Source organism: Calypte anna, chromosome 3 (genome assembly GCF_003957555.1).
Source record: "Calypte anna isolate BGI_N300 chromosome 3, bCalAnn1_v1.p, whole genome shotgun sequence".
NCBI classification, from domain to species: domain Eukaryota; kingdom Metazoa; phylum Chordata; class Aves; order Apodiformes; family Trochilidae; genus Calypte; species Calypte anna.
In genome coordinates, this window is record NC_044246.1 from 7,042,157 (window position 1) to 7,064,498 (window position 22,342).

The 22,342-nt window shown below is 35.6% G+C and overlaps 1 protein-coding gene across 1 annotated transcript in view; it reads left to right on the top strand.

Moving 5' to 3' along the window:
- Window positions 1-22,342, top strand: part of RYR2 (ryanodine receptor 2) — a 339,366-nt gene that overhangs the window by 220,924 nt on the left and 96,100 nt on the right. Inside the window, exons 34-52 of the mRNA XM_030446731.1 lie at window positions 72-231; window positions 511-597; window positions 1,322-1,548; window positions 2,399-3,200; window positions 3,735-3,935; window positions 4,057-4,162; window positions 5,347-5,490; window positions 6,949-7,222; window positions 9,955-10,069; window positions 10,471-10,603; window positions 11,804-11,907; window positions 13,465-13,600; window positions 14,272-14,458; window positions 14,914-15,019; window positions 15,827-15,947; window positions 17,097-17,266; window positions 18,421-18,641; window positions 19,609-19,699; window positions 21,907-22,047. Of these exons, the coding sequence (XP_030302591.1) occupies window positions 72-231; window positions 511-597; window positions 1,322-1,548; window positions 2,399-3,200; window positions 3,735-3,935; window positions 4,057-4,162; window positions 5,347-5,490; window positions 6,949-7,222; window positions 9,955-10,069; window positions 10,471-10,603; window positions 11,804-11,907; window positions 13,465-13,600; window positions 14,272-14,458; window positions 14,914-15,019; window positions 15,827-15,947; window positions 17,097-17,266; window positions 18,421-18,641; window positions 19,609-19,699; window positions 21,907-22,047 (3,526 nt within the window). The remainder of the gene's footprint in view (window positions 1-71; window positions 232-510; window positions 598-1,321; window positions 1,549-2,398; window positions 3,201-3,734; window positions 3,936-4,056; window positions 4,163-5,346; window positions 5,491-6,948; window positions 7,223-9,954; window positions 10,070-10,470; window positions 10,604-11,803; window positions 11,908-13,464; window positions 13,601-14,271; window positions 14,459-14,913; window positions 15,020-15,826; window positions 15,948-17,096; window positions 17,267-18,420; window positions 18,642-19,608; window positions 19,700-21,906; window positions 22,048-22,342) is intronic.

The window sequence follows — 22,342 nt, forward strand, 5'->3', positions numbered from 1 at the left end:
CAAAGTTGTTCTTAGTCCACTCCATGAACTTTACACACTATCCATAAATAAATTTGTCTTTTGACATTCAGTATAAAACGCAGCAACTGCTATATGGTGTGCGCAGGAGAGAGCATGAGCCCTGGGCAAGGACGTAATAATAACGGTCTGGAGATTGGGTGCTTGATTGATGCTGCCAGTGGCCTGCTGACCTTCACAGCTAATGGCAAGGAACTGGGCACATACTATCAGGTGAGTGTTATTTTGGTGAAGTCTTCCAGTTTGAAGGAGCAAAACCAAGTCCTCACTATGCATCTTATTAGAAACAAGATTGGAAGAAAGCGTAATTGACACTGTAATTGTCACATTGATTTTTTCCTCCTCCTATTTGGCTTCCCTGGCATTTTATTCAAAGGCTTGCACTTTTTAGCTCTCAGGAAAGATATTAGTTTTGGTTGTTGTTTGTTTTTTCAATATGCAATTGTGTTTTGCTCTCAGCAGTGGTTATATATTTGTGCATCTTTGATTTAGGTTGAACCAAGTACAAAGTTATTTCCTGCTGTATTTGCTCAAGCTACAAGCCCCAATGTTTTCCAGTTTGAATTGGGAAGAATAAAGGTAAATAATGCTTGGTTTTGTGCACGTTTAGGACTAATATATCAATTTAATTTTTTTTTGTGTGATTTGTTGACTGCAATGTATATTGGGCACATTTCTATGATTCCAAATGTTGGCATGATAGCCATTTTTATTCTTAACTCAGTTTTAAATACTTCTTGTATTTAAAATACAGGATATTGGGTAAGTGTTGTAACTGAGTGGAACTGGAAGAGGCTATTGCAAAGTCCTGTTAAATTTTCTAAATCTCGTCCTTCATGATGAAACAAAATCACTGAGTTCAGGAAGACAAATCTCTTCTTCACAGAGCATGGCTGACTGGTTTATCTGTGGAGTAGATTGGGTTTTTAAAATAGATTTAGAGAACATTTACATATTATAGTCAAGAAATTTGAACTGAAATTTAGTTCTTTACTTTGGATATATGAATGTCTAAGAAATCGGAGGGGAGTTCAGACCTATGGTTCAAGAAAATTATCACACATTCTATTTAATTTTCTATTTCAAGTTAAACTGTTTAAAAAAAAAATAAATTTATGGACAATGATGTCTTACGGCTAATCTGCCAGCAGTTCCCAGCTGTTTTTACAAACTGCTGAAAATGTTAATTTCCTGTTGCAATGTATCATACAGTATATTTTAATTTTTTTCTTGGAAAGTATCATATAGACATTGTTTGGTAAAGATGTTGAAACTGATTTTCACTTCTGTTGGCGTTTTCCAGAATGTAATGCCATTATCTGCTGGTTTATTCAAAAGTGAACACAAAAACCCAGTCTCTCAATGTCCTCCACGTCTCCATGTCCAATTTCTGACTCATGTGCTTTGGAGTCGAGTGCCCAATCACTTCCTGAAGGTTGATGTCTCCCGGATTAGTGAACGTCAAGGCTGGATGATACAGTGCCTGAATCCTCTGCAGTTCATGGCCCTACATATTCCTGAGGAAAACAGGTTGATTTTTGTTGAAGTTAATCAGAGCTAGGTTGGGATTATGAAGCTAGACATGTAATAAAATGTTTCTAAAAAAAGCCCAAGATCTTACCTGTGTTTATAGCACAAGGAAGTGTGGTTTGCTTTAGCTAATGTAAAAATTAACTGTTTTTCAGTGTTTTAAAATCTGCTTTCTTTTGTTGTGTTTCCTCTCCAAACTCTTTAATACTACACTTAGATTTTGAATGAAAATGCAAGGAAATTCATTTATAAACTATTAAAGGTAATCCATAAGATAGGCAAAGATCTGGCTTTGTAGAGATTTTTTAAGATTTGTGAACAATTTAATTAATTTTCCCTAAATTTAGTTTAAACAATTGCAAAAATTGAACTTCGTGATTTTCTTGTTACTGAAATGTTTCAGCATTTTGCCAGAGCCAAAACTGAAAATAATTTTAAAAACTAGGTAAGAATTCTAAACAAACAACCCCATACCTGAACCCTCTGTAAATGAACTGTTGTAATCTTGCAACCCCACATCAAAACAATAAGTGGTACAGATATCTTAATGTATGCTAGTTTTAAAGCCTTCTTTTTGAAGTATCCTGTGTTAGGTAAATAATACTGATCTTTCCTCACTTAGAATAATTTAAGTTGTACTTCAGGAGTGACTTGAATAGATTCCTGTTGGAGCTTGGTTCTTGATTATTAGGCTGACTCTTTCTTACATTAAAGTTGAAAAGTGGAAGAAGTCCCTCCCTAGAATTTATATTGTGCCAGTGTTATCCATCAGGAGAATTTTGAACTCCTTCATGCAAGTTACCGTTTGCTGTGAAATGGAATTTACTGTATTTTTTTTTTTTCTCTGCAGAACAATTGATATTTTAGAGCTGACAGAACAAGAAGAGTTGCTGAAATTTCACTACCATACCCTCCGATTATATTCAGCTGTTTGTGCTTTAGGCAACAACCGAGTGGCCCATGCTATGTGTAGCCATGTGGATGAATCTCAGCTCCTGTATGCTATTGAGAATAAATACATGCCAGGATTATTACGTACAGGATATTATGACTTACTCATTGACATCCATCTCAATACCTATGCAACTGCCAGGTTAATGATGAATAATGAGTTTATAGTTCCGATGACAGATGAGACTAAGAGCATTACTTTGTTTCCTGGTGAAAACAAAAAACATGGCCTCCCTGGAATAGGACTTAGCACTTCATTAAGGCCAAGAATGCAGTTCTCTTCACCAAGTTTTGTGAGCATTAGCAGTGAATGCTTTCAGTTCAGTCCTGAATTTCCCCTGGACATCTTAAAGGCGAAAACCATAGAGATGCTGACTGAGGCTGTTCAGGAGGGCAGCCTCCATGTCAGAGATCCAGTTGGAGGTTCTACAGAATTTCTGTTTGTCCCTCTCATCAAGCTTTTTTATACCCTTCTAATTATGGGAGTCTTCCACAATGGGGATCTGAAGCACATCTTGCAGTTGATTGAGCCCCGGGTTTTCAAAGAAGCAATGAGCCAGGAGGATGAAATTGGTTTCTCAGAGAAAGAGCTGAGTTCGGATGAGCTCAAGTCAGAAGAAGGAGAGGAAGAAACCAAAGGGGAGCAGGTGCCAAAAGAAGGACTCCTTCAGATGAAACTTCCAGAACCTGTTAAATTACAGGTAACAGTACTGGTGTGATAATGGTTGTTCCCATTTCTTCACAGATCCTTTCTTCACTTGGTAATTTCTCTTTCAAGGATGAAGCATTCTTATGCTCGTTAAATTGAAAAGTAATTTCCTTAAATGATACAAGATGTAATGTCTTCCTGCCAACATGAACTTGTTCACCCTAGATCAAACAACTGTTGTTTCATTAAATAGAATTTCTTTCTCAATGACATTAACAGGGAATTCAGGACTCTTCATTTCTACAGAGAAATGAAAATACCTAAAGGCAAGAAGCAAATCCATTCTCTTAAAGCTTTAGTAAAAATCTTACCTTTTATATGTCTGAGGCATATAAATCTCTCCCAGATGCCAGATATTCCTGGTGTAGGATTACTTCACACATAGTAAACAACAGCACTAAAGATTTCAGTCACTTTATTTGATAGTAATTGCTGCTGTAAGGAATCTCTCCTTATTTGCATAATACACAAAAGATGCTTCTTCACTCACTAACTCCTCTTTTTCTCTATGATACTGTTTTCTCAGATGTGCCATCTACTTCAGTACCTGTGTGACTGCCAAGTACGACACCGAATAGAGGCCATTGTAGCATTTTCAGATGATTTTGTGGCCAAGCTTCAAGAGAATCAACGCTTCCGCTACAATGAAGTGATGCAGGCCTTGAACATGTCTGCTGCCCTCACAGCAAGAAAAACAAAAGAATTTCGATCCCCACCTCAGGAGCAGGTACAACTTACAGTGGATAACTTATTTCTGTTGTTCTCTCTGCATGGCAGAGGTCTGTTTGATTTCAAAGTTTTTCTCTTTGGAGAGTAGTATAATTGGTCTTATCTCTATATTCTTTAAGATTAACATGCTGCTGAACTTTAAAGATGATAAAAATGATTGCCCTTGCCCTGAAGAAATTCGGGATCAGCTTTTGGATTTCCATGAAGACCTAATGGCACACTGTGGTAAGTCTTTGTAACTGAATGTTTTCATGTTTTTATTATATTTGATTTAGAAGCAATTTTTCTAAATATCTTTACATGAGAAACACTAAATAGTCTCTATATTACGCCATATCTGTTACAAATACAAATACATAGAAAGAAAGAAAGTATTTCTTTCTTTCTATGAAGAAATAGAGCTTCTTTCTTCATAAAAGAAGGTTTTTTCACCCATATATGTGGGAATTTCTTTGGACTTCATACACTGAATACACTGGATAACACTGTAGCTCACTTACTATTCAAGGGGTTCCTCTGCCCTATTCGCTCTTCTTTGCAGTTCCATGTGTGGTATTAAGTTGGCTCTGGCCATGTTACTACATTACAACATAATATTAGTTGCTGATTCTTACACATGTATGTAGAACTTTCTTATTTATTAAAATAGACTAATAATTAAAAGGAGCTGTTAATGTCTGTGGCTTTGATTTCTTCACCTGAATCAATAAAAAAAAACCCCAAAACAGATTATTCAGTTCTAGGTCTACTGGCAATTTTTTTGTTTTCCCTTATGTCAGTTTGGAACCTTGCCTGTTTCAATTTGACTGTTGTATCTTTTTCACCTCATACCAAGAGCATGGCTGCATTTTCTTTCTAACTTCCTTGTACGTTTTTGTGAACTGCTCTTTTAATTTTTTTTTCTTTTTTACATTTTTATAGCTTATTATAGGAAGATAATGAAACAGACATCATATTGTTGAGGTGGCTACTTTTCTCTGACTGTTCACTAGAAATTACATTTACTGTAACTTTATTTCTTTCACTTCTGTGGTATGTTTTACTCAAAAATCTCCTACATTTTACTAGGAGCAGTTCAACCATACTGTGTCAGTAGGGACTATATCTACAATACTGGGCTACAAATGTCCAAAACACAGATATCAATTTTAGCATGGAACATGAGAACTGGGGTAGTTGACCACAGGGAAATATTTACTATCTATATTTTATGCATGATAGCAAAAAAACTGTACAACAAGTTAATAAGATTACATTATATGTATCTCCAGTTTCTTGCCTTGCGTATACATGTGATCAATACTTGTTCCAGACTGCATATTCAATAACAAAGATTTGTAGATTTAACAGAGCAGAACAACAAAGTTAATTTTATTCTTTTACTATTTAGTGTATATTTTTCATTTCAGGAATTGAATTAGATGAAGATGGAACTTCAGATGGAAACAATGATTTAACCATCAGGGGTCGCCTCCTATACCTTATGGAGAAAGTTACATATCTGAAGAAGAAGCAGGCTGAGAAGCCAGTTGATGATGATGATGAGACATCCTGTAAGCAAAACTATATCAGTTTCTGTATTCTAATTCTAACTGGCAAAAGAAGCAGGAGAGAAAGTTTTTCTTATATTTTCAGCAAAAACAAGGTGGATTTTTAGTGAAGCATCTGTACATCTTAAAGTTGGTAGCTCTGACTCAAAACAACCTCAGATGGAATTTTTATGAAAGGCAGGGGTTTTTTTTCCCCAGTGGGTTACAATGAAAAAATCTCTTCCGCTGTTTTTTTTTTGCCCTTTGTCCTTTTTTCAAGTCATAATTTTTCCAAAATGTATCATACTTTTTGTAGAATTAGTGCAAACTTCCTGATTATGAGAACTTGCTTATAAAATCAGCTGCAGCAGCCTCAAATCAGTATTTGCATGTAGATTACCAAACTAAAGAAGACTACAATTAGACCATAATTTGCAAAGCTGTACTTCAGAGAAGCATCCCCACTCAACCTAAAATTCAAGGTGTGCTCACTGTGATTGTTCTGTAATTTTTCTGACACTTTCTGCCTTTCCATCTTGACAAGAATCATTGCTAGTGGCACCCAAGTTCTGCACTCGGTACCAATTGATTATAGATTTTTATTAATTTTTTTAGTTGTCAATGCTGATTTTAGTTTTCGTATTTTTTGCCTTTATTATGGTGGGTGACACATCCAAAAGTCCTAATTTTTTATGCTGCTACCTTATCAGCAGGACTGAATTACTGGGCTCACAGTTTAGATATTCTGACTTTGGGAAAAAAACTTGATTTCCATCACTGACTACTCGGAGTTCCTAAGCATACTGGCCTATTAACCTGGTTTCTTTAATGTTAGTGCCCAAAGTTATCAGACGTGATGATTCCCCCAGGGTACTTAAAACAAGATGGCTTCCAAGCTGCCTGTTATTAGGGTTAGTTTAGTGCTCCTTAGGTAAAAATATTTTTGTCCTCCTAAAAGTGTGCCTCCTGCTTGGCAATTTATGACTGTTACTTCAGTTACCAAGCAGTGTTGGGGATAAATATGAGTAGAATATGGTGACGAATCCTATGGTTTCCTTTTCCTTTTTTTTTCTTGTAGTAAGCTTGAAGATCTAAAAAATCTTAATTCTAGTTAATAGAAAGTTAATTCTAGTTAGTAGAAAGACAGCATTATGTTACATCAAACTAATTCGATGTAACCCTTCAGTTGCAAATAAGCACCCATACATTTCAGTACTGTGATGGCTGAGCTGCTTGGGTCCTACATTGCAAGCAAGAAAACAGCTAGACCCACAGGGACTTTTGATTTTGAGAAATTTTGGCTTCTGTTGCATGATTTTATTTTCCTTTGATAGCCTGCAAAAGAAATATCAGTAAGAAGGCACTTCTTAATAATTGTATTCTTTCAAATCATGTTGCATAATGGGTTCTGAGGCACTACTGGGTGAGCTATATAGATGAGCTATAAATGGTGATTCTGCAATTTGTTTATTTTCTTCACAGCTACTCTTCAGCAGTTGATTTCAGACACAATGGTACGCTGGGCCCAGGAATCAGTGATAGAAGACCCAGAGTTAGTGAGGGCCATGTTTGTGTTGCTGCATCGCCAATATGATGGTATTGGTGGCCTGGTTAAAGCCCTGCCAAAAACCTACACCATCAACAGTGTGTCTGTGGAAGACACCATCAACCTTCTGGCATCCCTTGGCCAAATCCGTTCCTTGCTTAGTGTCAGAATGGGGAAGGAGGAGGAGAAACTGATGATTCGTGGGTTAGGGTAAGTAACTGGAGTGTAGCATCTTTTTATATTTAAAGCAATCTGTTGCTTGCTGTGTGGTTTCGGCCAAGGTTATACATGAAGTTTGAGTGTGGATGGTCCATATGGGTGTAAATGTAGAAAATGATGTCAGCTGTGTTGTATCTGCAGCTGTAAGATAGAGCTGTTGCATCATTTTTGGAGATAAACAACTGACATCTGCAAGGCTCCTGAGAGAAATTAAAACCATGTATGAATGCTTTATACTACAAAGTATCACTGTATTTTAAATAATATGACTATGAAGAATGCTATCAAGAACATGGTCCATTTTACAGGAAGCAGTGACTGGTAGCTCTTGACACATGAAATTTCACCCAGCAGTCAGCTAAGGGAGTTGTGCCTACATTTGTGCATATGCCCTCTTTTTATTGCACTGGGTATAGCTGGTACTATTTGAACTATAAAGTAGTTCACCCAATCTTATTTTTCCTGATCATATGATTAATAGTGAAAGAGTACAGTTGGAGAAAACAGTAAAGAAAACACAATCATGTCTACTCACAAAGAGCTTGTTTTTCTTTTCTCACTTTTTTCAAAGACATATTACCATCTTAGAGGTGTCTGGTGAGCTGTGATATATTAGAAACCCCCAATCAGCAAAAGCAATGACAGCTGCAGATAACATTATGTAAGCAAAGCCAGGAATGCAAGGAGATAAGAAGCTTTTGTGCAAAAATTGTTTTCTTTGAGCTTACTAAAGGCCTCAAATGTCAAAGTCATGCCTATACATAATTTTATACTGTCATTATCCTTCTCTTGCCAGCAGGTCCCTGGTTGTTGCAATGTTCAATGTAATTATGCTAAGGCTTTGGCAAAGGGGCAAGTCTGTCACCTGTCAAGAGACACTGGTATTTCTATATCCACATTTGTACTTCAAATTTGAGTTTTAACATTTCACTTAAATTAATGAAGTTTAAAATGAGTGAGTGGTTACTAGATTCTGACATTATTGTGCCTGGGGACAAAACAGCCTCAGAGTGATTTTCATTTCATATTCTGCTTTCTTTTCCTTCATCAACATTTTCTTCTACAAATTAAAAGCTAAGATCTTGTGACTTGGATTCAATTTTAAATAATGTTTTTTGTGGTATGTGAAAGTCTGGTGTAAGGAAGAAAGTGTTAAGCTATTGTTCTCACTGTTCCTATAATACTACTTAGTAGCATCTGTCATAGTCTTGTTTATCTTGTAGGTTACCCAGCTGTGCTATTTGTACCTTTTCTAACCTAACCTCAACCCTATCACCTATTTAGAAATGCCAAGGGTTTTTTTGCTGCAAGTGGAAAACATTCCTTTCTTCCATCTGAGAAATGGAAGTGTCACTCATTTCTGCTTAAAAACTGAAACAGAGTTAAGATTGCCCTGAACTGCTGTTCAGGTTATTTTCTTAAGTGTGGCATTTCATAAAGCAATTCACAGTTAAACAGGATAGTCAAAGTGGCAGCACTTTCCAAAGAAGCAGTGTAATACTGCTGGCCAACCCCTCAGGTGGTGCTTTGACCTTCTGTACTGCAAAAGAAAGCTGATGTAGGCATGTAAGAGTTCAGACCAAGCAAATTGATACCATTGTGGTCTTTTCCCACAGCATGAAGCATTAGTAGAGAAAGTAGATGGATAACTTCTGGAAGCAGGGCCTGTTGGCTGTCATCTCTGATACAAAGCTTGGCTGTAGGCTTTGGGGTAAAAAGATCAGCTAATCCTGCTGGGAGACACAAACTCTGACAGTGCCACCAGCGTCAGTCATACTGCACATTCTGTGGCATGATGGACAGTTGCAGATTTGTAGGTTTTAGAGTGATGGAACAGTCCCCTTCATGTCTCTTGTTTTATAAGGGTGAAATCTGTATTGCCTGTTTGCAGGAGTTATAGGGTGGAAAAAAAAAGATTGCCATAAAATGTAGAGTGAAATCTGAACAGTTGTCAACAGTACTTTCTAGTCACTCACTAGTCCTTTTCTCACATGACCAGGTCTTCACATTTATCATGAGTTCTCTGTGATTTCAAGAGTAGCTACAGTTTTAAAATAATTAATTAGTTTTCAAACCAGACATTTTTATTGAACATTACATGCCGGCATAAATATACATATTATAATATTCATGGCTGCTTCAAAAAGTATTCGAATGGAATCTGCTGAAATGTGTAGGAGAGAAGAGATTTTTGAGAATTAACTCATGATCTAAGATTAATATTTAGTTTCTGTTTCTAATGCTTATAGAATTCCTGGATGTATATTCTGTTTGGCCTAAAATTGCTTTTTCTTGGTTTTTTGGCAGATGTCAAAATGTCTGAAGGTTGAAATACTCTGGAAAGAATATTTTGTCAAAAATATCGATTAGTTGAATTCCAAAGTTAAACTATTAAAGCAGTTTGGACCATAGTCTTGTCAGAATATATTTTTAGATCTGTAATGGAATTTCTAATGAAAATAGAAGACCAGCCTACTCTGGTGTAATCAAATGGTGATTAAGGAAATAACTATAACAGAGGAGAAGAAAGGTCAAGCTCTTCCACAAGTACATAGACAAACAGAATATCAGGCTAGATTGATACAAAACTGAAAAAGTCTCTGAAGTATTTTTCACTTCAGGTGGTGAAGAATTGCACAGAAAATCAGTTTTGGAAATAGCACAGTAGGTAAACTATTGATCCATAACATTTCAATCCGATTTTTAATTTTGTTTTCCTGTAGAGACATCATGAATAATAAAGTATTTTACCAGCATCCAAATCTCATGAGAGCCTTAGGCATGCATGAAACTGTCATGGAAGTGATGGTGAATGTGCTTGGTGGAGGAGAATCCAAGGTAAAGCAATTCACTGCTAAAAGACAAAGTTTAGAATCGTGCTGTTCAAAGATTTACCCTGAGCTGTCCCTGGAGGTAGTGAGACCATAACCTCTTATGAATTTCCTTTAGCACAATAACTGTGTGATTTTTTAGAAGAACCTATCCTTCCATTCTGGAGGAAGATATAATTTACATTATCATTGCAGATTCTTTAAAGAACAAAACTGCAAAGGCTTCTTTCTATGCTTATGGGATTTTAAAGGGGAGATCTTTTTAAAAATCAATGCAGCATTACTCTGTGAATCTGAACATTTACATTCTTACATTTTTTAATCTAAAATTTAATCTAAAATTTCTGGATGCAAATTTTATGTCTGTCTGAGATTTTGAACTTCAATATGGTTTTGTTTGCTTCTTAGGAAATCACTTTCCCAAAGATGGTGGCAAACTGCTGTCGTTTTCTCTGTTATTTTTGCCGCATCAGCAGGCAGAATCAAAAAGCTATGTTTGATCATCTTAGCTATTTACTGGAAAACAGCAGTGTTGGCCTTGGTAAGTAATAGTTGTGTAGCATGTTATTCTAAACCAAAACCAGAACATTAAAACCTTATGTATGTATTTCTGTATCTGATTTATGTATGTATTAAACCACCAGTGCTTTTCTGCATCCCTCTATTTATGTTGCAATTTCTCCTTTACCCAGTGCAACAATATTTTCATTAACTCTATTGCTACTCCAGACAAACCCCTGACAGTAGCATTAAGCTGAGTGATTTAGTGTACACTTTTTTGTATGTACCTGGACATTAGGAGAGAGCTGATGTTAAGATGTGCATTTGGAGGAACAGGATAAAATCCTGATTTTGATGAAGACAATCTCAGATAAGTGTTGGCAGCTTTTCATTAGGGCTTACTTCTTGCTGCTCAAGCTCATTCCCCCTGCACTTTCTTGTGTAAGGTGTTCAGTATACATCTATGTCAGTGAGAAAAAGACATAGCTCATTTGCTTGGGTATGCATTTATACGTACCCAGAAATTAATCTTGAATTTTTCTTAAATTCTTAGTCTTTTTTTTTTTAGGCTGAATTTTTATAAAGAAGAAACAATTATCCTTTATTTAATTTAGTACTTGTAATTTAGAATATATAATTATTTAAAACCATCACAGTAGGTTTTAAAAGTAATTGCAAATTCCTTGTTAATATATGGGTGCAAGACAGAAGCATAAAGTAAAAATCCTTTTGGAGAGAAAGTGCCCAAATCAGGTGTATTTAGAGTGTTAATATGACAGCCTTAGCTTTTTCTAATGCTATAATGACTGCTGGTTTTTAGAGAAGATAACACATAATCTTATATTTTGAAGTTTAAAGGTATTTTCTATTTCAATGCATCTGATCAAGTATCAGTGTCTTAGGCACAAAACCTCTGCTACATTTTCCTCAAAATGAGGTTGTATCAGTTAGAAAAATCAGAAAGAACAAGATCTTAAGACCAAGTGATGAGAGTAAGGATGTTCAAAAAAAGCTGTTTCTAGCTTCAGTATTTACATTACATTCTGATTTTATATCAGTGTTGAATTTCATATGAGGGCATGATGACTTACCATATAGTGAGGGGGGAAAATGATACGCTTATAATCTCGTGGTAACTAATGATAAATATAGCATTTTATTAAAATAAATTTTGTTAATGTCTTACCTGTGTATTTGTTGATTTTTAAGTTGGTGTTGAAACTAAATGTTCTTTCAACAGCCTCTCCTTCTATGAGAGGATCCACTCCTTTAGATGTTGCAGCAGCCTCTGTGATGGATAACAATGAACTTGCCCTAGCTTTAAGGGAGCCTGATCTGGAGAAGGTTGGTGGTTTCTTTAGCAAGCATTTTTTGCTTCTGTAGAAAGGGGAAGAGTTATTTTTCCTGGAGTAATCACAATCCAAGATTATAAGAATTATTTGGAAGTTTTAGGTACCTTTCAGAGAAAGACTATTAGGAACTCATTGTTCTTTGGAATCATTCTAACTGGAATGGTCTCCTAGGGGAGATGGTGGATTCCCCCACTTGGGAAAGTTTAAGTCTCAGCTTGATTGGGGTGCTGAGACATGTCATGTAAACAATATTAATAGGGTTGGAACAGATGATCCTTGAGGTCCCTTCCAGCCTTACATTCTAAGATTCTTTTCTCTGGTGGTCTGGATAGTTGAATTGAGTTTATAGCTATTATCCACAGGTGTGACCAAAAGGAATTCCCTCAAGGGCAGCTCTTACTTTGAGAATAGTGGTGTCCATACCCACAAAATTCCATAGCTAAAATCTTTCTTTGTTCTGACTTGAATGTGACATACAGTGGTGCCATAATGCAACAGGATTTACTAGAAGCCTTGTAACCACTTGTTACAATATAAGATGAATCCTAATTGAGATAGTTATCTATAGCTAGCTGTATTTTTTCTGAACACTTAACCCTGCTTCAGAAACGATTGAAGCAATTGGAATTAATCACAGTAAAGACTAAAAAACTCAAGGGATGATGTGATAATTGTGTAGAATATGTAAATTGCTGCTGCAGGAATGAATTGAATAATGGTTATTATTCCATAATAACCATTATTCAATGGTGGATGAGAAAATCATCTTGAGTAATAGAAAGACAAATTCAAGATAGACATTAAAAAACACTTTATAATGGAAAGTAAGAAAGTGGAATACATTATCCAATTTGGTTTTGAAGACTTCCAGTTCTGGAGGTTCTTCAACTTCCGTAGGAAACTATCTGTCAGGAGTAGTAAGTGTTAGATGATCCTTTCTTTGAACAAAAAGATGGACCACGTATGTTTAAAAGGACATTTTCAGACTTACTGTTCTGAATGGTCAGCAAGAAGAAGCTTTCTGAACTGGTTAAGGACTATGTTTACTGTTCTTACAGTTCAGAAAGGAGAGTGCCTGCTGAAAACTACAACTGAGAGTAAAGGTATGAATTAGAGGGAGTGTTGCTCTGTGTTTTAAAAGAAAGGGCTAAAAAAAAGGCAAGTTAAAAGGAATGTTTACAAAAGGAGTAGACTTGTGAGCTATATTAAAAGATGTGTTTTCAAATACAGATAGAGTGTAGTCGGGGAATATTGCAAAATATTTCATTTGGAACACTCAGGATTGCAAGAAAAATGAGATACATATAGCAAGACAGTGATTTAGAAGGAATAATGGAACAGAGATAAGTAAGGTCTTCCAGTTCATGGCAGAAGTAGGAAGAGAATGAAAGGGAATTAAGAAAAAGACTGCTCTTCTGATTCACCCGAATATGGTTTTTGGGGTATAATAGAATGTGGACACTGTATACAATGTATGAGGAAGCTTCCCTTTGAAACTGCACTTCTCTTTTTCACCTTAAATCACTTTTTCATCTCACCCTGCTTTTAGGTGGTTCGTTACTTGGCGGGATGTGGATTGCAGAGTTGTCCTTTGTTGATCTGTAAAGGTTACCCTGACATTGGATGGAATCCCGTTGAAGGAGAGCGATACTTGGATTTCCTTCGATTTGCTGTTTTTTGCAATGGTAGAGTAGAATATATTCAAATATATTTGTCATTGAAAATAATAACAATACTAAGCTAACAACAAAGCTAACTTGATAAATTATCCTAAGAGTAAGTGGCAATTTGTCAAAAGAGTAGAATTATACAAGCTACAAAATAGCTTAGATGACAATTCCATAAGTCATACAGAGTCCTATGAGCCAATACCCCATTGTTTAGATCCACCTTCAGTCTATATCTCCTTTGGAAGTAGACTAGAGTCCTAAACTGTTTTATGATATAACTGAAGCTAGACGTAAAGCAAAACCCTCATCTTTTGTTGAAAATTTAGATAGTCCAATTTTAGTGTTTAGCAGTCTCCTTGATCCCCTCATTAGCTCTCTCACTTGGCTGTGAGTCTTTACTACAAATCATATCTTCAGTGATGCTTTAAATATCCTTTATTACATATTTAATTCTCTGGGTTTATTTAATTTTGAATTAAATAACATTTTATTTTAGAGTTTTTATTACAATAATAGAGGAGTATGTTTGTGTGTCATGTCATCAACTTTTAATTACAGAACAATTTACATAGGATGACAAAGTTATCTGCTGACGCATACATTCTGTACCTTTGTGTACCTTTCCCTGATTGTATTTAAGGAGTCTTTTTGGTGATCTTAAGTCTTGGTGTTTGTTCTGTGTGTAGGAGAGAGTGTGGAGGAGAATGCTAATGTTGTGGTCAGGCTGCTCATCCGTCGCCCTGAATGTTTTGGTCCTGCTCTAAGAGGTGAAGGAGGCAATGGGCTACTTGCTGCCATGGAGGAAGCAATACAGATATCAGAAGATCAAACAAGAGATGGACCTTCCCCGAGTAATGGATCTAGTAAAACCCTGTAGGTGCAGTGAAATTGCTTACATTGACATCATTTGTGTTTATTTGTTTTGTAATCTTAGTCATAAAATGATTGTGAATTTGTGAACTGTCAGCTGGATTTTGCATTGGATTCTGCAGAGGTAGAGAGTTGTTTTCTGCCAAATAGTGCTTTCTTTGTACTGTTAAGTAACTCTAAATAATAAATCCTCTTTAGAATTCTGTTTTGTCTTTGTCAGTTAGTTGAGAATCAGTCACCTGATGCAAAATGAGGCAAAGAAATGGTAACAGTTAAGATGTTACTACACTCTTTTAGGGACAAATTCCATTCTGTTAGTGTGATAAAAGTTCACTAGTTAAGAGGAAGCCACTATGTGTAAGCTTTTACATCTATGAACAGATTTGTTTATTGCTAAGGTAAAAAAGTTCTTGCATTTTTTTCATCTTTTAATTGTTTTAACATTTAACTAATTCCAGTGAAATGGATGAACAAGAAGATGACACTATTCACATGGGAAATGCAATCATGACCTTTTATGCTGCTTTGATTGATCTCTTAGGACGTTGTGCCCCTGAAATGCATGTAAGTTTGCTGTCTTCATTCACTGGAAAGGGAAGGCATAGTTGTTTCACTGATTGTTTAGTGGTTTACTGCTTGGCTTTTCCACAGTAACATCATCAGATATTAAAGCCATTATATTGCCACATAGGATCTTAATGTACAGAGTCACAGAATGATAAAAGGGTTTATGTTGGAAGGGACCTTAAAGATCCTCTAGTTCCATAGGCAAGGACACCTCCCACTAGATCAGGTTGCTTGAAGCCCCATCCAACATAATTCACTTAGAACAGTGTAGATCAGACAGATTTGTGCACATATCTATAACTTGATAACTGAGAGAGATTTCCACATAATAAAGTGAAGTGTATGAATATTTGTTTTATTTCAAATAGAATTGTCTTATTATCCCCTGTCTCATTGCCTTTTTAAAAACAAAACTAAAACAGCTGGGATACTTGAAAGTGCATTTATTTGGCAAGGGCAGAAGAACTGGGTTTTTTTCATCTAAAAACCTGCATTTGCTTCCCCTCACCCCTACCTCATAAGTTTTAGTGCTTTTTTCACCTATTTTATGTACCATTCCACTCAGAAAATTGGTTTAGTTTTTTAATCTAGATTAACCAACTATCTAGATTCTAGACTTCATACATTCGCATCCGAAATACACCAAATAAATACAGATTGAATGAAATCTACATTATTAATTATAATCTGGTTTTGAGAGCAAGTAATTCTTGTGTATCTATGATTCAGGTAGTTTCTAGAAAATGAACACATATACAAGATAAAAAGAAGACTTCATTAATTTTTTATTTGTCTTTGCCTTAGCTGATCCATGCTGGTAAAGGGGAAGCTATTAGAATCAGAGCAATTCTGCGATCTCTGATTCCACTGGAAGATTTGGTGGGAGTAATTAGTATTTCTTTCCACATGCCAACCATATCAAAAGGTAAGATGATGATTTTCCTTTTTGTTTTCTCTCATCCTGCTCTTGTGCTTTGTAATTTGTAAGGCATATTGATACTCACACTTCACTCAACATTTAAAAATGCTATAGAAATGAAGTTGTGAATGTGAATTAGAAGAGAAATTATGTTTTTTTGAACACATTTCAAAATTTTTTCTGCATGCTATAGGCAATAATTCTTTGTACACTTAAATCACTGATGTAAATCCCATTCATTTAAATTGAATCATGAAAAAGTACTACAAATTTTAAAAGAAATTTTAAAATTTATACTTTTATTTTTCTTATTTTTTAAATTACAGTCTCTTTTCTTGACACTGTAATCCTTAGCTTTTGTTTTTCTAACGCTATCAATTGTTTCTAGCAGATCTAAGATAAGTAAGATTTTTTTCTTCAGCAGCTGTGGTGAAGTTATAGGTGTTATAGACATGCAAATGCACTTCTCTGTGGTTTTTGCCTCTGTATAATTGATTGCAATAGTGGGAGCTATGTAAGCATCAGTACTAAAGGGAAATGAATTAAACCTGCTTTTTTAGTAAACAAGTGCAATCTGGATTTTCTAGGGATTTACAGCACAAGAATATCCAACAAATTGCAGTAGAAGATATAAAAAGATCAATCCTTCTGCTAAACTGTGTTTTATTTAAATTCCAAGTAGTGGTAGATCTATAAGAAATATCTTGGTAGATACAGATTTGTTTATTTGGTTTTGAAAACTAAAGGACCAAAATTTAAAAATATTTCAATTAATTCCTTTTAGATATTTCAGAATTTTTTCAGATATAGAGATACTTATCATAGGGTACTTATCATATTTATTTATCATAGGGTACTTTTAATTTTTCACATATAGAGATACTTCTGGGTACTTATATTAGAATATCAAGTGATAAGAAACCCTTAATACACAAAGCATGAACAGAAAAGCATGTATGAACTTTGAGGCCTATCTGCCTTGAATTTGTTTTATGAATTCTTTTTTGGTCAGCTGCAATTATGTTGCCTTTGCATAACAAAACCATGGGGAAGATGCAGAGATATTAGGAGGGACTCTGACAAGCAGTAGCATGACTGCCTAGTCTGCTGGTGAAGGATGATCCCTGTCATTGAAGTCTTATTTCTTCCTTTTAGATGGTACTGTGGTGGAACCTGACATGTCTGCGGGGTTTTGCCCAGATCACAAGGCAGCCATGGTTTTGTTCCTTGACAGGGTCTATGGAATTGAGGACCAGGATTTTCTTCTACACCTTCTTGAAGTTGGCTTTCTGCCAGATCTTCGTGCTGCTGCTTCTTTAGATACGGTAAGGGTTAAGTACGTTGGTTTGGTTCTGTTGTTTTATTCAACTCTGCAGCATTTTTCATCCCTCAGAAACCCAGTTGCTTATTTCTTCATTGTTGTCTTCCATATTTCTCAAATGGTGGTTGAGCTGACCATCACTGCTGTGCTTTGAGAATCCATGAGGAAGAATGAATAAGCATTATTCAGAAGGATGCACACAAGAGACTTTCTGAGCTTGTGTTATTGAATTAAAATCAGATAAGTTAACAATGAAGTGAACAAATTAAGAGCATCTTTTCAGGGGCCTACAAAAAGTTTTCACATCCATGCATTTTTTTGGTGATGTCTACATTGTTGTTTTGCAAGTCACTGAATTTTTGTTTTGATTTCTACTTAAAATAGCTGCCTTTTTTTCTGTGAGTCTTTTTTTTTTTCTAACTAATTTTTCTTAGCTGGCTTGGTCCAGAAATACTAGTTTCAAAGAATTTATATGGTCTTAAGATATGGACTTTGATTTCCCTATTTAACCTTTCACATCAATATTTTTCTGTTTACAAAAGAGGAGGTGAAGATTTTTTCCTCACTTGAGATTTGGGCTTGATAATAACACAGAAGCACACTGAGCTTTGTAAATGTAGATTTGTCTGGTGCTACCTGATTCTGGAGTGTTCTGTTAAATTACTATGACATTCTTTAATATAGTCTTGAAAATTGGTTTGGTTTATAATTGCTACCTCTAGTGTTTCATAGAATCACAGAATGTTATGGGTTGGAAGGGACCTTGGAAGATGATTGAGTCCAACCTCCATGCCAGAGCAGGGTCATCAGCTCACACAGGAATGTGTCAAGGCAGGTTTTGAATGCCTTCAGTGAAGGAGACTCCAAAACAGCACTGGGCAGCCTGTTCTAGTGTACTGTCACTCTCACAGAGAAAAAGCTTTTCCTTATATTCACATGGAACCTCCTAGTGTTTGTTCTCATTTGTGAAAAACAAAACAAAAGCTGTCTGTGAGACTTCGGAAGCAGGAAAAGAAGCTTCCAGTAGGTATCAAACCTTCATTTGGTGTTTTGGTGATTTCCCTCTTTAAAAATGCTGAAAAGAAAACCAAACAAGTTCTCTTCCTTTGTAACAACACTGATAAGATAAATCTAATTTCTGTCCCATTTAATTCATAGGCTGCTTTAAGTGCTACAGATATGGCTTTGGCTCTGAACCGCTACCTTTGCACAGCCGTCTTGCCGCTCTTGACCAGATGTGCTCCTCTGTTTGCTGGCACAGAGCACCATGCTTCCCTCATCGATTCCCTCTTACACACTGTGTACAGACTCTCAAAGGGCTGTTCTCTCACCAAAGCTCAGCGAGATGCTATTGAAGAATGTTTGCTGTCTATCTGTGGGTAAGGCAATGCTCCTGTTTGTGCAGGAATGCTAATTGATAAAGCAACCTGGGATGTTTATGACCAGTAGTATAATGAAGATTTTTTTTTGGCAGATGATTGCAATATTTATACATACCCTGTATTAAATTTCCAACTTTATTAGTCACTCATATGCAGTCCTCAGATATTTTGCTATTACCAAGGTTTTTAGATAAAAACCTTGGTGATTAACTAGGAGGACAAACGGCAAAAAAACAAACCTCTGAAAATATGGAATTGTGCATACATTGAGGTTGCCATTTAAATAATTTTAGCTCTACAGCTTGACAGTATGATTGATGATTAGTAGCTTATACAGTTCTGTGGGGATATTTGTTGATGTTCTTTTACACCTGAAATCCTAATCAATGACTATGACTGTTAGACCTCATTATTGACACCTACTTGACAGATTTTGGGTATCTGCAGTGTCAAAATGAGCTGATTAATATCCAACTTTTTGAAAGTCTGCAGGCTCCGTTACCAGAATTTGACTAAGCACTTAAGATTTCAGTTTTCAATTAATGTTAGCAATATAATAAAATAAAAATAATCAAATAATACATCTGAAGAGTTAGTGCTGTTATGTCTTCACTAGTTTCTAGCATATTTTAAAGATTCATTGAGATATATTACAAGAAATTAATGTTAAACCCTTTATTAATGGGTATGGTGATCATAATACACAATATCAAAATTCAATATTTTGCTTCCTAATTTTCTAGGTCTGTCAATCAGATATTTTTTCTACTTAAAACCATTTGATTTGCAGCTTGCTCAGAATGCTTTTTGTCATGCACTTGTTTGCTTTCTCACAAGCAAAATCCTGTTACTTTTTGAATTTGAAGAATTATAATGGCATAAAACTGAGAGGTTGCTTTAGTGTATTTGCTAATTATTTACATGGAAAGGGTACACCCTTTTGAAATGCTTTCTCTGCTTTTAGGCAGTTGCGGCCTTCCATGATGCAACATTTGCTGAGAAGATTAGTTTTTGATGTTCCTCTGTTAAATGAACATACAAAGATGCCTCTCAAGGTAAAAGTGTATTTTAATATTCAAAAATCCCTGTGAGAAATCTTATAAGAAAATACTTGCCTGGAGAATATTCGCTACCTTGTTCAAGACCATAGTTCTTAAATCACTGTTTGAGCAGGAGTTAAGTCTAATTTACATCCATCCATATGAAATTATGAAATGTGTGTCTAATGTTTGCTTCTCATTTAATTATCTCCTTTTCTAAGCCCATTTGGATGTGTCCCCCAGGAAGTGCTCAATCAAACTAAAGGTACCAGAGCAGCCATTCTTTAGTGCCTATGTTTGAAAAAAGCAGCTGATAATTTAGTATACTTCCCTGAAGGGGACCTATCTAATGCATTATGACATTTTATGGGCTGCAAATAGTAACTTGGTGCTCCCTGTATGGCTGTGGATCTTCAGGGATTTTCTGGGGGAAGGAACAACCCCGGCTGCCTGAGATCTGTTCATCTAGGACAGCAGCTTTTTGATCTTGAAGTTGCTTTCCATAGAAAGCAGCAGTAAGAGAATAGAACAGAACATGTACATCCATACATCCACAGAACAGAACAGTAAGGAAATAATAATAAAATTGCTTCTGGCAATCCAGGCTTCAGGAGAATATAGATATGAGAACATTGGTGTTAGTATGGGCAAATTATTATGGCTATTGACACCTAAACAAGTAACAGGAGATTCTGAGGAAAGTGAATTCTTTATCTGAAAACAGAACTAGAACTTGCCAGTGGTTTCACTGAACAGTAAAATGAAGGACTCCAGCTTATATCTACAGTGTGTTTCTGGTTTGAATGTATCATGCATATTCCTTGTGGGCTTGTGCTAACAAACAGCTTATGGTAGTCTAAAGAGAATACAAGTTAATCAAGCATTTGAAAATGTAATTTTGAAAGGGAAGAGAGGAAATAATGGAGATTAAATCAGAATAGAGTTCTGTCTACTCTGAATATTTTTGCTAGTAACTAAAATTAAAAATTACCTCAGTTCAGGCAGCATGGGAATTCAAATCTGTGATGCTTTTCCTCTGTAATTTGGTGTGAACTTTCTTCAATAGGGCTGCCTCGTTTTTGTTTTATCTTAAATCATATTTGATACTCTAAGAATGAAGTGTTTTGAAAATGTGTTTTCAAATACATCCTAGACTCTTAAAGTCCAGATTTCTGAAGCCCCTGTAGTTCTACATGAAAGATAGAACTTTGCTTTTGCATTTTATATGCATATCTAAATTTAAATAAAAAGTATATAATACAGTATTTACATCTGAAGGTATGCAAATGCATTATATAGATTTTCTATAGATTTTTTTTGAGGTTGATGAAAAGTGTAACAGAACTGCACAATATGGAGGTTATATTTTTGATTATCAAAGTACTCACTTCTACAAATCAGGAATTTTTTTAGTGTTTGTCTTTATTTCTGCACATTTGTATTACAAATATCTGTATTTTTCCATCTCAGCATTTTTCCTCACTAGTGAAAAGGGAAATATCCCAGCTCTTTACTGTCTTTTAATATTTTTCCAACGTGCTTTGTGCCGTAGTAGTGAAACAATCCTCTTTTTTCCCTAAGGTACTTTTAAAATAAAATCTGAATTAAAAATCCAGCTAAATTTTTTAGAAAGATCATGCTCTGCCTTAGGAAAATCTGCCCCTGAGTCAGCCTAGGTTTTCATACTAGAAAGAAATTTGCTGTTAGGGATTGCCTTTACTGAGAAATGTGTAACTAATTTCCCCTCTTGCCTGTGACTCAGGAACATAGGGGACTCATCAAGTGCAAGAATTGTGATTTATTAGTTTGGCAAGTTCCCAGTAGCAGGTCCTTGAACCATTTTTAATTGGGAGGTTTTATTTTATTTTATTGCCCCAATAATAGTTGGGAGCTAGGTGAAATCATGGTTTTGTTATCTTACCCAACCAGCAGCAGTGTTTGCAACAGTGGCACAGAGATGGAAGTGAATTCCTGACTTCAGCTGGGCTGTCAGAGCTCTTCTGGTGCTGGGGAAATTATCTCTGTCACACACTTCTTGCAAACTGCTCATTCTGTGTGTGTATCCCCCAGTCATTTAAAGCATAGATACACAATATGGCTCCTTGATAGAAGTTACAAATTTTTCTGACAGTGTTATTATAACAGTCAAGTGCCAAAATGGAAGAATATCCATGTGTTGAACAGTTGTATTTTACTTACTTTCAAAATATGTTCTGTTTTAGTTGCTGACAAATCATTATGAGAGATGCTGGAAGTATTATTGTTTGCCAAGTGGATGGGGTAACTTTGGTGCTGCCTCAGAAGAAGAACTTCATTTATCCAGAAAGTTGTTCTGGGGTATTTTTGATGCTTTGTCTCAAAAGGTAAATCTTTTTAATATCCATCTACTACTGAAAAAGACATATCATGTAACCTTTTGTCTTTAATCTGTCATCTTTACCCAGCTTTTATCAACACTGTATTATTCACTTTAAAGGAAAAATATTTGCTTTAATCAATTTCAGTCTTTACCATATAACTTCTACTTTAGGATAGGTATACTGCTGTTTCTGCTCATAAAACTAATTATATAGCTAATGAAATAATCTTGAAGTGTATCTATACTGGTCAGCTACACTTTAGAACCCTAAAAGCAAATCCAATTAATCTGGAAGTGAC